At 42.7% G+C, this 12,101-nt stretch overlaps 2 protein-coding genes across 2 annotated transcripts; one reads left to right on the forward strand and one right to left on the reverse strand.

Moving 5' to 3' along the window:
- Positions 1 to 5,058, forward strand: pdss2 (decaprenyl diphosphate synthase subunit 2). The gene is made up of 6 exons (XM_022226372.2): positions 1 to 182; positions 788 to 1,580; positions 1,845 to 1,973; positions 2,945 to 3,407; positions 3,680 to 3,823; positions 4,039 to 5,058. The coding sequence occupies exons 2-6, from the start codon at positions 871 to 873 to the stop codon at positions 4,189 to 4,191; spliced, it is 1,599 nt and encodes a 532-aa protein (XP_022082064.2). The 5' UTR covers positions 1 to 182; positions 788 to 870; the 3' UTR covers positions 4,192 to 5,058.
- On the reverse strand, positions 3,840 to 12,009 carry LOC110974598 (uncharacterized). The gene is made up of 11 exons (XM_022226371.2): positions 11,661 to 12,009; positions 10,518 to 10,698; positions 9,731 to 9,818; positions 9,401 to 9,577; positions 9,123 to 9,283; positions 8,565 to 8,722; positions 8,117 to 8,453; positions 7,487 to 7,622; positions 7,137 to 7,331; positions 6,663 to 6,796; positions 3,840 to 6,119 (listed from the first exon to the last, which is right to left on the reverse strand). The coding sequence occupies exons 1-11, from the start codon at positions 11,862 to 11,864 to the stop codon at positions 5,971 to 5,973; spliced, it is 1,920 nt and encodes a 639-aa protein (XP_022082063.2). The 5' UTR covers positions 11,865 to 12,009; the 3' UTR covers positions 3,840 to 5,970.
- Positions 12,010 to 12,101: the final 92 nt, after the last annotated feature.

Genomic DNA, 12,101 nt, shown 5'->3' on the forward strand with positions numbered 1-12,101 from the left:
CGAGCGCAAAGAAAGGATGGTCGTGTCGTGGTATAGGTATGGCAGCATAGAGTGAACGTGATAATGACATCGGCGCAAATTACACAAGACACAGGCCTGTTCTCCAAATCATGGATCAACGTGAATAGAGGATTATCAAGTCCAATATTTTTTGTTGCCGGCTCCCATTTCCAGCTGATTGGGTGAGTCCATCAAAACATAAGTATGTTTTCTGACTTTAAAATAACGTCCACCAGTACTCCTACCATGCATGATTACTTAATCACTAACTTGGATTAGAGGGATTGCCTGCAGTGGGTGCATTTGATGTGTTCAGAACAGAATTGCAGGCATGGCAGAAGAACTAGAAGTTCAACTTCTTGTTGCTGTGATTTTTTAGGGGGAATGGGGACATCAGTCACGGTGGTGCATTGCATTACAGTCTCAGAGTCTGCCTTCAAGTCTCAAGAAGTAGGGCTTTCCATGGAGGAAGGAACCCCTCCATGGCCATGGGCTTTCTAAGCTAGGCGCATCTGCACAAGGCATATGGCATGTATGGTATCGGTTTAGCCCAGGTTAGACGACGTCTACATTGCATTGTGACTAGCGTCCAGGGTATGAAAGTCCTCCTTTTTTTCAACAGTTTTCTCACATTTTTACCTGGCGAAGACAGCTCGAAATGTCGTTCACAAGCGCCTTGTATCCCAATTCCATAAATGCTATGTTGAAACTACTAAATACCCCCGCACCCTTTGTGATGTGATATTAAATGGTCATCTCAGCACAGTCAAATGCTTCTTCATTTTAGCTGCAGGAAGGAATCACCAACTACCTCCAGACAGCACATTGTCCTGACCAGTCCATGATCATCTGGTTTTTGCTTACGATCTCATGAATATCATGGCATCCTGTCGAGACACTGTAATGAGGAGATTACTGTGTTTTCTTCATCAAGGCAATCACAGACATTTAAAACCGAATGTTGTGTCACTTAAAAATGCAACTTTGCTCTTCCAACGAACTGGCTTTAACAGGCTGACTGTTAGACCACTCCAGACTGGAATACGGGCAGGCACATTTTCTCATCTCCAAAGAAAAAGTGGATCGCTAAAATCCACAAGGCCCATATCTGCGTCTCTAGAACCCGCCTATGCATGTTCTTGGATATCAACATCATCTGCAGAGCAGCAACAGATTTTCAAAAGGAGATTAGATCAGGTTTGTGGCAATCAAATGCTATGCAATGGCTTTCTGGCTGGCTCTCATTTTGTAACTAACAAGAGATGCCTTGGTGTTAGTGCTCTGATGACAAACACTTACAACTGCAGAACTCAAGGTGGTGCTTCAGGCAGTCGGCCGAGCTGTGTCCTCCAATCACAGGTTCCACAAGTTGCGGCTGGTGCCCCGTCTCGTGGCCTGAGCCTGTTTGGTTTTTCAGATCAATCTGCGTGGGCCCGTGCTATTGCCGAGGCAGAGAAGATAGTCGGGTACCCTACCTCCTTCCTCAGCCTGCGCTGTCTGTTGAGTGACGAATTGTCAAATGTTGCCATGCAAGTACGCAAACTTGTCGGCACTAAACACCCTTTGGTGAAAACAGCAAGGTAATTATAAATCATGCTTATTTGCTTTTCCTAACATCCAATTATTTATACTACAGTTAACAACAAACGCAACTTTATTATCATTGCCACCATAAACAATTTCAGTCCATAGCACCACCTTCTGCCTTATTTCATCACCACCTTCATCAATAATGTTACGCTCTTCATGTTACATGCATCACCTTCAATTTTCTGCATTCAGCAATAAGCTTCCTTGCCACAGTTTTCAATGGAACTTTTGATGCATCATCTCTCCTTGTGTAGGAACTTAGTCTATGATGGCAAGCACAATATCCAAACACGAGGCTTGATAATTTTACTGATCTCCAAAGCTGCTGGGCCTTCCCCACAGAGCAGAAACAGACAGGGTATGGTTCGAGGCATTTATCCAAGGTAAGTTTTACCATGGAGGAAGGACACAGAAGGAGTTTTGAACTGCCCATCCAATATTCATGTCGTCATTGGTGCTTGATATGATCTTACATCAAATTTAATGCTTGCGCAGTTCCTTGTTAGGTCATGTGACTTGTGTGCCCTTATCAGACACTCTCTTCTGGAGTTATTTTGGGAATAAATAGTCAAGTTGCTTATAAGATTTTATGTTTTATTTGAATCATTACGTCATTTATATGAAAGTGTATTTTCTGAGATCTCATGGTCACTCCTGTTATGACATAGCATATTTTGTTCATTATGAACTCAGCTTTCCAGTGGTGGTCAACTTGTTGGCTAGTCTTAGCCAAATTTGTACCACGTCTTGAAACCTGATGTTTGGGAGGGACAGAAATAAAAATGACAAACATTGCATGGAGAATGGAACAGTTTCTTAAGATGATAAAGTTCATTCACGATGACAAAAGTAGGTCTAATGTTAGGGATTTTTCGGTAAGATATTACTAGCCTCATTCGTCCAGCTGGGCTTCAGGTAGCCATTGGGCATGTTTGGAGTGGTTACTATTGTTTGTCTGACCAGGCAGTGATGATCATCAGGCACTTTGAAGTGCCAGAGTTGTAACTCCCTCTGTGTCCTTTCTCCATGGTTTTACAAGGGGACTACAGTGCTGTAGTACATCGTAGCATTGGAGAATCATCAGGAGATCTTAAACATCACAGTGCTGAGCATTACACATGGCATGGTGTGATGATATGTGCCATGTGGCCCAGCTATAAGAGATTTTGTGATTATGTAACAATGCATCTGACTAAACTGTGAGCGCAAAAGCAGAAAAATTGTGGAAGAATAAGATGGGATATGGTCAACAGATAACAGCAAAACTAGCTCAATTTTGTAAATCATGTTATCGTAGTCTGTTTTCTAACATTTTGGATGATTTTTCTTCCTGATTACTGTCACCCTTCTCTAGTCAAAGGACACTTGCAGAAATTGCAGAGATGATCCACACGGCATTCTTAGTTCACAAAGGCGTGGTCAACATCCAGGACCTCCTCCCTTCCGATGGCCCCCGTAGGGTCATGGAGTTCGGCAACAAGATATCAGTGCTGAGCGGAGACTTCTTACTAGCCAGTGCCTGCCTGGGACTGGCTCAGCTACGAAATACCTACGTGGTGGACCTCATCTCCCAAGCCATCTCTGACCTGTCAGAGGCTGCCTTCACTATCTTCTCGGAAGAGGAGCCAGGAGCCAAGGGGTGGGGTCAGGTGCCCCTTTCTAACCTGGGCATGGCCGACTGGGCCCAGTATGTGTTCCTGTCTTCAGGTAGTCTCATCGCTAAGAGCTGCCGGGCAGCACTGAATTTAGCAGGGCATGAAGAGGAGATGCAGGCATGTGTTTCTGAGTTTGGCAAAAACATTGCCCTTGCTCAGCAGGTGAGGAATTTGCAACACAAGCAGTGTCTGAATCATACTTGTTAGAGTTCAAGTATTGGTTTTGCCATGGTGGACAGCTGTCAAAGAGAGTAGCTTTTTTGAGAGAGCCTCGCATGGAACTTTTTGAGAATGTTTATGTGTGGGGGGGGGGATTTCTGTTCTGATCAGTTGATTTATGTGTTGCTTCTGGCCACTTCAAACACAGTCCAAACCGAATCTTCTGGTTGTAAAATTTAATTTTTGCTTAAAATTTTGTCTTTTTGCAAATTCAGCTCCATCACGAGCTGCTGTTATTTACAGCGTCCAACAGCAGCCCAACATCATTTAGTCTGACATCTGCCCCTGTTCTGTTGCACCTTGAAGGCAGCGGGAGTCAAGACAGACTCAGAAACCAGACTAAATTTGACATGAAAAAGGTTAGACTCAATGACATATTCTGTAGCAGTGCAGATTTTAATAATCTCTACCTAAATTTGTTTATTACAGAAGTGCCCCTTAGATTTTGAAGTGAAAAGTGGAACCAGAAATAAACAGTATTACAAGTCTTGTATAATTTATTTACATGCATAATCTTGAGCATTTTGATGACTTTTATGATCAGTTCATCTCTCTTTTTATTATTCTGTTTCAGCTTCATCGGGAAGTCTGTTCGGGATCAGCGATTGCAAAGTCTCAGGAACTCTGTCTGGGCTACGCAGAGTCTGCCCGCCTTGCAATCAGTGGATTTCCTCAATCTGAGGCTAAGGATGCCTTGTTGAAAATGGTGAAGGCTGTGTCAGGATAATGGGATTAGATTGGGACAATTGGCACTTCCCACAAGGTCTCTCCTTCTCTGAAGGACTATTTGATGGAATACTGTAATGACTGGTGAACAAGGATGTTGGAACTTGTGTGTGTAGACGGGGAGACAGTGATGTGGAAATTTGGCAAGGCAAATGCTTGGTGCTACTTCGAGTCTTAAATTCCCTTAACCCTAACAATCCTCGAATCCTCTGAATGAAAATAGCCAAAAGGGCGGGTGATTGCGAAGGATGCACTGGGCCAAGGTTGTGGGTGATCATGCACACATAAATTTAGATCTAGATTACATAGAAATCATCCACACTGCTCCGAGATACCATTGCCTGCCTCAACACAATGAAAGGAATTGCCAGAGGATTTTGAAGGATTGAGGAAAGCGCCAAGCCGAGGGGGTTAGGGTTAAACGAAGACAGTATCTACCTCGACACTTTACCAATCGACAACCAAATTCCAAACATTTCCGACCCTTTCCCAATGCACGAATATGCATCACTTTTGAACCAGCACTTCCCAGTTTGGCATTGATTGCGGCTGGCAGGGTCCTCAAAATGTCACGAAAAGTTGTATTCCCTCCCCCCAGAAATTTTTCACAGAAAATTTGTAAGAAATGATTTTTGTAGTTGTGTATATTTGAAGTGCTTTGGTTTCTTTCCATTTAGAGTTTATCTAGGATATGTTTCCATTTTACACAAGACAGAAACTGTTTGACATCCAAAGATCCAATGACAAATTTCAAATTTCATAAAGTAATATGTATACATAGAAGTAAAATCAGTATGAAATCTACTTCAGACATCGTAAGCTTCAAATTTGTGTGAATTGGCGATTAAATTTACATGTCACCTTAGAATTTTTGAGCTTTCGGATTTTTCTGTCTGATTTTCTGAAAACAAGCTAAGGCCGTGTCCGAAACGGGCTTCCAGAGCTACGGCTAGGTCTATTGTCTGTGTGTCTCCATGCATTTCCAATGGAGCAAAGACCTAGACCTAGCTCTAGACAAGAGATTCGGATGCAGCCTATGTATTTGATAAAAATAATATACACAGTCCAAGTATACACAGTTAGTGAACTTCAGCAATATACAACATGGCAACATTTGTCGGACCAAAATCAGACTTTGGAACCAAAATGGTTGTTCATTATGAGTGCATAGAGCTGCTTAAGCACAAAATTTGCTTGAGCGTGAAAAAAACCCTGTTTGACAAATCAGGTTACCAACCAAAACTCCATGCGATTTATGTTGTTTTGGAATGGTAACCTTTGTTTTTAAGCAAGGTTTTTTCTTAAGCAGTTCTATGAAATTGGCCCCAGTACAGCTAGCGGCTATTGTGTGCTAATTGTCCGTGTCAACTGATGCATAATCCACCACTTTGGTGCCAATTGTGGTTACCGTTATGTCGCAACTTTCACTATAAACAGCTCTGGCATATATGTATATTGGCGCAGAAGGCTGTCCTGATCAGGGCCCAATTTTATGGCACTGCTTACCATAGCAGCAAATTCTGTGCTTAGGGTGAACATATTTCACGGGGTAGTGAGGAATTATGGCTTGTGCGCATGCTTACATCCTTTAAATGAGAATTCTGTGCTTAAACGTTTGGCAACAGAATTTGGTCGGAGCAGAATGGAGATCTTAATCGCGAAATTCTGCGATAAGCAGCACCATGAATTTAGGCCTAGAAAAAATCTAATCCAGTCACATGCCTAGGGGTACATTACGATCAAAAAAACCAAACAAATAGGATGTACCACTGATGAGCGGTCAGTTGATGACGTAGAAGACCATTTCCCCACTGTCTGGTTTCTTGCCCATACTGAGCCGCCTGAGTTTAGCCAGCAGTAGGGAGAAAGCCCTGGTCTTGGAGCCTAGCTGGAGCCCCTGCATATCTGCCTCGTTTAGGAAGCTGACACCTGGTAAGTTGCATGCATAACAAAGGGAAAGAAAAAAAACAATAATGCCTAGCCATGATTTAATCCCTGACACGACCAACCCCAAATTTTGATGGATTCCGACAAACTCCGGCTCGTAAGGGCTAGCTTAAGCAATGATCATTTGTAAATGGCTTGTGATTTACCTGGTACCCAGGATGAACTTTGTTTACAGGTTACTAGGGAAAAGTGACCAGCATCCATTGCTCAAATATTCCTTTTCAGATTTACAAGCGGCCTATGCTGATCATTTATTTATTTTTTCTTTAAATTTTCAAGCTGCTGTACTGTTAGATGTGGAGGACTCTAACATTTCCCAGCAAAGATATATGAAAGATTCTGGGGCTAAAGTGTTCGGCATTTGTGTGAGCAGCCTGTCTGGTCTATATGCTCTGGTATGATTTTTCTCTGTACCAGACAACAGACATGAATGCTACAGGGGAATATTTGCTGGGGTGCTAGGGAGCATTTTTTTTTGGAGGCTATGATCTGTTTCCAATATACGTGTATTTAGTTTCTAATTACCTTTGTTCTGGGCCAGCATGGCATTGATGTCGGCTACCTTCTGGTTGATGACATCCAGGGGGAACAGACGCTGGAGATAATCAGCGACTTGTCCAAACTCTGCGTCTGTCACGGGAGTAACTGAGTATTTGGAGCTGAATCGAAAAAAAGAAATAACAGAAAAAGAGAGGAAACTTTGCTGAGGCAATGAAGGCATAGAGGCTTTGCGTGGTAGCCATTTTGCAAGGCAGTTCTTTTGTTCCACAGGGAAACCTCCTTGGTGCATACCATGTGAAACAATAGCCCTGGCCTGCAAGATGGCAGCTATGACAACCCTCTATTGCCTGTTATTTGGGAGACTAACAGCAACATCTGTCTCATTTCATTTACACTTTGCTCTCTCGTGGCAATAAATAACCATGACAATGAAGGATACAAAATTTCCCTGAATTCATGAATCACACAAATACTGCTTGTGTCCAATGTTACCCTTACCCATTCGCAACTGAAGTTTGCTGAGCTTCCAATCCAGCCTTTGTTACTTGGTTTTCAGAGTACATACTCTGTAGAACAGGTGGCTTGGGCACGTCATCATGACTGTTACTTAGTATGGAGAATGGAATGCTGTCAGCTGATACCCTAGGGGGTTGAGAGACCGGTTCTCCGGAAGTTGGCTTGATTTCAAGGAACCTTTCAGATACAATGGAAAATGGTATGCAAAGAATCATTTCATGCATTTGTAGCAGTGAGTTTATATGTCTGTGACATTTTACTGACCATGAGCCAATTTGGTCAGAAAACCAACAGGAATAGCATTTCTGGACATTTGTCTGTCTGGGTGTTACCTTTGGTGTGTCACAGTCAGTTCAGGTGTCTGTGGCATCTCATGTTCCATTGCTAGTGTGGCCAGTCGTTGATGACCCTTGGGAGTAGCCGGTTGTGAAGGTTGACCACCGCCTGAGCCAGCTGGTAACAAGGAGCCTCCAGAAAAAATAATTTTTTTGGACGATTGAGAAAGAAGAAGAGTTTCCTCTCTCAAGTCAGTTACGAACAGACAGATCCAAAAAGCTGACATTTAAATTTATAGGTGTTACTCATTCCTTCCTTGTAATTTGACAAAATGATTCAGGTCTCGTCATTCTTGGTGGAGTTGGATAATACTCTGCATTTGGTGCTGTCCAACGACTTGTGGCAGAATACTAGGCTACACTTCAACTTTTAAATTCGAGTTTGTCAACACTGGTTTGTTTTTGCCTGGTACCCAGAATATTATTTTGTGCACAGGTTACCAGGGAAAACAGACCAGTGGTCCACAAACTGATGTCACTTGAACTTGCCCCTACTTAATGGAATATGCTAAGATTGCAAGAGCTTGTTGACTGGTTCTAATCTGACCTGGATTAACTGGTGGGTGGTAGGGTAAGAAACTTGTGTCATTCTGTCAAGGTTGAGAGTAATGTGGATGTGGCCCTTACCATTTAGAACCTGGGGTTCTTGTGGGAGATGGAATTCCGACCCAAACCTTTCTGCAAGTTGCACTGGCTCGGCCGGAGGCTCTGACGGACGGGCAAACTTCTCTGTGAGCTGAATGGGCTCTGTTGGCATCTTGTTGGTGGAGAACTGATGGTACAGCTGTACCGGCTCACAGGGAAGCAAGGGCTCACTGGTGAACCTGTCCACCAGGCAAGCAGGCTCTGCTGGCATTGGAGCCTGGGTGGCCTGGGATGCTAGACACAGGGGCATGGGGGGTGTTGTGTCTGCCGAATTAGGAGGGACGTGCAGCTGCGTCGGGGGTGCTGGAAGAGGGATATGCTGGGAACAAAAACATCACTGAAAATTATGATAAAAATAGAAACTATGTCAAAACTGCCTCAGTTAAAACAAAGTCACTTTAAATTTCTGTTTCTCGTCCTTGAATGTTACCTCAGCCCACATTGTGACAGTTGGAGGCTCTGGCTCAGGACTAATCACATCATTATTCCGTCGACTTGTGACCCTGAGGTCAGAGGTTATGGGCCAGCTCTTCTGCGTTGACATCAGCACTGGTGGGACTGGGGAGTCCAGGAGATAAGACTTTGAATCTGGATAAAAACAAAACCAATTCAGGATTAATGATCCAGTTTTTCGATGATTGTTCCCACACTTACAAATTTGACATCTTCAAAACTACAAACAACAAATCTTGAATGTTAGAAGGGTTTTATGACTACATGTCAATCCTATTTATCAACTTATTATTCATGAGAGATTTTACTCACTGTGAAACCACAAAAAGTCAATGATATTCAAACCACAAGAAGTCAATGATATTCAAACCACAAGAAGTCAATGATATTCATCCAGTTTGTGACGTACATTCTACGAAAAACTATTTCTGAACACTAACACTGACATAAACATTGCTGCAGTGATCTGTTTGACTCCAGCATAATTGGAACGATCATCTCACTCACTTGAACAAAAAGGTCCAGGTTAACTCACCAATGAATTGTTTGGGTGTCTCGGTGGGAATGGTCTGATCACCAAACAAGCCAGGGGTGACAAGGATGGTCCGATTTGTGAAGGGGGTACGTTGCCACGGCTTCTGGGATTGCTGCTGGGGGGTTGATGGGTAGACATGGCTAGGTATGGCTGAGGTAACACTATAAGGTGAGCAAAAAAAAAGACAAATTTTTCTTCTTTTAGTAAGCAGTTTTTCCCAAACCCCTCCATGGAAATAATGTAGTGGGAATCCCTCGCAAATTTGAGCCTTGTCCTACCTTCCGTACTGAGAGCCAGGAAAACCCCCCGTCTTCAAGTCTTGTGGTGTGCCATTTAAGCCCACATGAGCCAGTCGGTCAATTGTCCATTGACTGATGCCAAAATCTGCCAGTTGAGGTGTCTTGTTGGGGTCTACAGGGGGAGCCGAGGAAGGGACTTTGGTTGGTGTGGAGGGGCTAAGATTATCTGAGCTCAGGAAGTATATGTAACTTCTAAAGTAGCATACAACGATACCAACGTTTCATATGGAGAAACTATTGTTTATCTCTCAAAATGAAAATACACTTAACTACAAGCTTAAGTGACACTTTCTCTATCCAAAAGGATACATCTTTTCTTCAGTGCTGGAAGTGTCCTTGACTGTTTCTGGGTGAGTTTCAGGTGCAGTATTCTCCTTGTCTTGTTTCTGCGTTTTGCCTTCAATTTTAGAAAAAAAGAGAGGAGATATTTAATTTATTCACAGGAAATTAACATAACATTTCACATAGTGATTCATGTACACAAGCAAAGGATAAGAGAAATACAGGACACATTTTATAGAATTATAGTTAACTGCAGGTTGCAAACTTCAGTAATGAACAAAGGTGATGAATCTGGGTTAGATTCCTTCCAGTACCAGCGTGTGAAGAAGGGTTCACAATTTCTTTGCCAAATATAATTTCACTGGATGAACTCAACAATTACACCTAAACTGCAAGTGAACAGGTCAAAAGAAGGAACTGGATTGGTTGTATTCTGAGGAAAGCCAAGCATCAATCCAGTATGACTGCCTTGACATGGCAGCCGGAAAGAGAAAAGTTGGCAGACAAAAAACAACCATGAGGAGGACTGTAGTAAAGGACAGAAACTAAGGTGAAGAAATGACTTGGATTGGGGAAGGCAATGTGCACAAGGGAGGCAAAAGTGGAAGCAGAGTGTAACGGCCTGATGTGCCTAACAGCCTCAAAGAGGATAGGTGAAGCAAAGGCAAATGGTTTGTTTCTTTTTCAAAAGGGTAAATTACTTAGACCCACATTTGGAACACACAGGTAGGGTACTGTACAATTTTAATGACTATGTCCCTGTGAGAGGTCAACTTAAGGGGGAGGGGGTCACTGAAGCACAGGAAGTAATAACCTTGTTGCAGATGTTGTGTCTCCTTCCTGTGGTACTTCTTATAACCATATTGTGCCAGGTACGTCTCAAGATCGGTCAGCTGCTGTTGTGTGACCTCACACAGACCCTGACAGGCATCTACAATCCCCTCAAATGAGTCTGATGAAGCATTAAGTTCTTTCAACTGCTGGTTGACTTTCTCCTGCTCAAGAAAAGGCACACATGCATACAATTTTTCACTATACCTTGGGTCTGCCCTAGTGAAGGAAAAGACAAGAGAACAGCGGGCTAGGCCTGTAGTATTTTTTCCTTTAAAGAAAAAAGGTCAAAGGATGGGAAAGCTGGTATAAAGTAAAGCTTTTCCTATTTTTTCCCCAAACAAACATGAAGGTAGGCAAAGTGCAGGAGTTTTAAATTAGGTCTGCTATTGCTAATATAATCCCTTTAGAAAGAATGGTACATCCTGACTCAACTCCAGGAGAAAGGGGGCTCGACTAAGCCCCCTAACCAACAAAACTGGAATGGAGATTTTTTTCAGTCCAAAATTGGCTTACATGGCTTATGAATGGATTCTGGATCTGGATTCTTGACTCTGATAAAACAGGCATCCGCATCACATCAGAGATGACCTAAAGACCTGGTGCTGGGTGGGCTATGAAATCACTGAAAATGATCTCTTAGTGCGGATTTGAAGGAGTCATACTTATCTATGTCCAGAATATTGTGTGGCAAGCTATTCCAGTGAGGGATTGTCCAGGGAAAAAAGCTGTCTGCGTAAGTAGTTGATTTTGCTGCTGTTTGTATAAATGATAAGCAATGGTGTCGTCTGGTGCTTCTAAGTTCTTGAGGGTTTACACAGGTGATCTTCCCACTTTATATCAACTAAATTGTGGCTAATTCGACACATCAGAGATAATCTAACGACCCTCCGGTTATCTTCAAGGCTTGACCAGTCTAGTCTAGTCTTTTAGAGATATTAATAGATATGGAAAAATGTTCTTTGAAGGATGAAAGAACACCCTCTCTGAATATCCATACAAATTTGCCACATCATGATGTGTTGATCATGGTCAGATGGTAAAACAACATGAAATGATGAAAAAGTGGGAGCTGGACACATCATTCTTTCTGCTTTTGGGAACCAAAAGTATATTCTTTCGATACCTTCATTTTCTGTGCATCAAACTGCATCTCCTTCAATACAAGCCTTGAGCTGGCCAGCGATCCTTCTCGTCCAATGTGATGATTAGAACTTGAAGCTGTTCTAACCGCAGCTGGTTTCTCCATGCACATCTTCAATCTTGTCGTTTCGCTTTCTGTAGACGTTGCCACACGGCGAAGTTTGGTGAAAAAATTCTCTTTCTCCATCCCTGTTTCCTTATATTCAATTAGAGACTAGGAAAGAGCCTGCCTCAGATCATTTCAACGTCAGATTATGATAAAATTGCTAACGAAACCTGGCTCAATTCATGTCGATTTGAAGTTACCGCCGCGCTAGATTTTTTAAGGGAAGGGCGCCCTCTTCGTCTTTCTGATTAGCAGCTCGCTAGCGCTAGCGTCGTCTGACAGGGTTTTTATATTTTGGTCTCGTATCGGTTTTGGCTT

Source organism: Acanthaster planci, linkage group LG15, assembly GCF_054643075.1.
Source record: "Acanthaster planci isolate LZ-2023a linkage group LG15, COTS_SCS, whole genome shotgun sequence".
Taxonomy (NCBI): domain Eukaryota; kingdom Metazoa; phylum Echinodermata; class Asteroidea; order Valvatida; family Acanthasteridae; genus Acanthaster; species Acanthaster planci.

What these genes read in the sequence shown, in the direction of transcription:
- pdss2 (XM_022226372.2), top strand. Translation starts at nt 871, where the DNA reads ATGAATATCATGGCATCCTGTCGAGACACTGTAATGAGGAGATTACTG. An exon ending in CCTTTGGTGAAAACAGCAAG is followed by an intron (nt 1,581 to 1,844) that starts GTAATTATAAAT and finishes CTCCTTGTGTAG; the next exon opens with GAACTTAGTCTATGATGGCA. An exon ending in GTTCGAGGCATTTATCCAAG is followed by an intron (nt 1,974 to 2,944) that starts GTAAGTTTTACC and finishes ACCCTTCTCTAG; the next exon opens with TCAAAGGACACTTGCAGAAA.
- LOC110974598 (XM_022226371.2), bottom strand. Translation starts at nt 11,864, where the DNA reads ATGGAGAAAGAGAATTTTTTCACCAAACTTCGCCGTGTGGCAACGTCT. An exon ending in CTGACTGTGACACACCAAAG is followed by an intron (nt 7,332 to 7,486) that starts GTAACACCCAGA and finishes TGTATCTGAAAG; the next exon opens with GTTCCTTGAAATCAAGCCAA. An exon ending in CAAACTTCAGTTGCGAATGG is followed by an intron (nt 6,797 to 7,136) that starts GTAAGGGTAACA and finishes TTTTCGATTCAG; the next exon opens with CTCCAAATACTCAGTTACTC.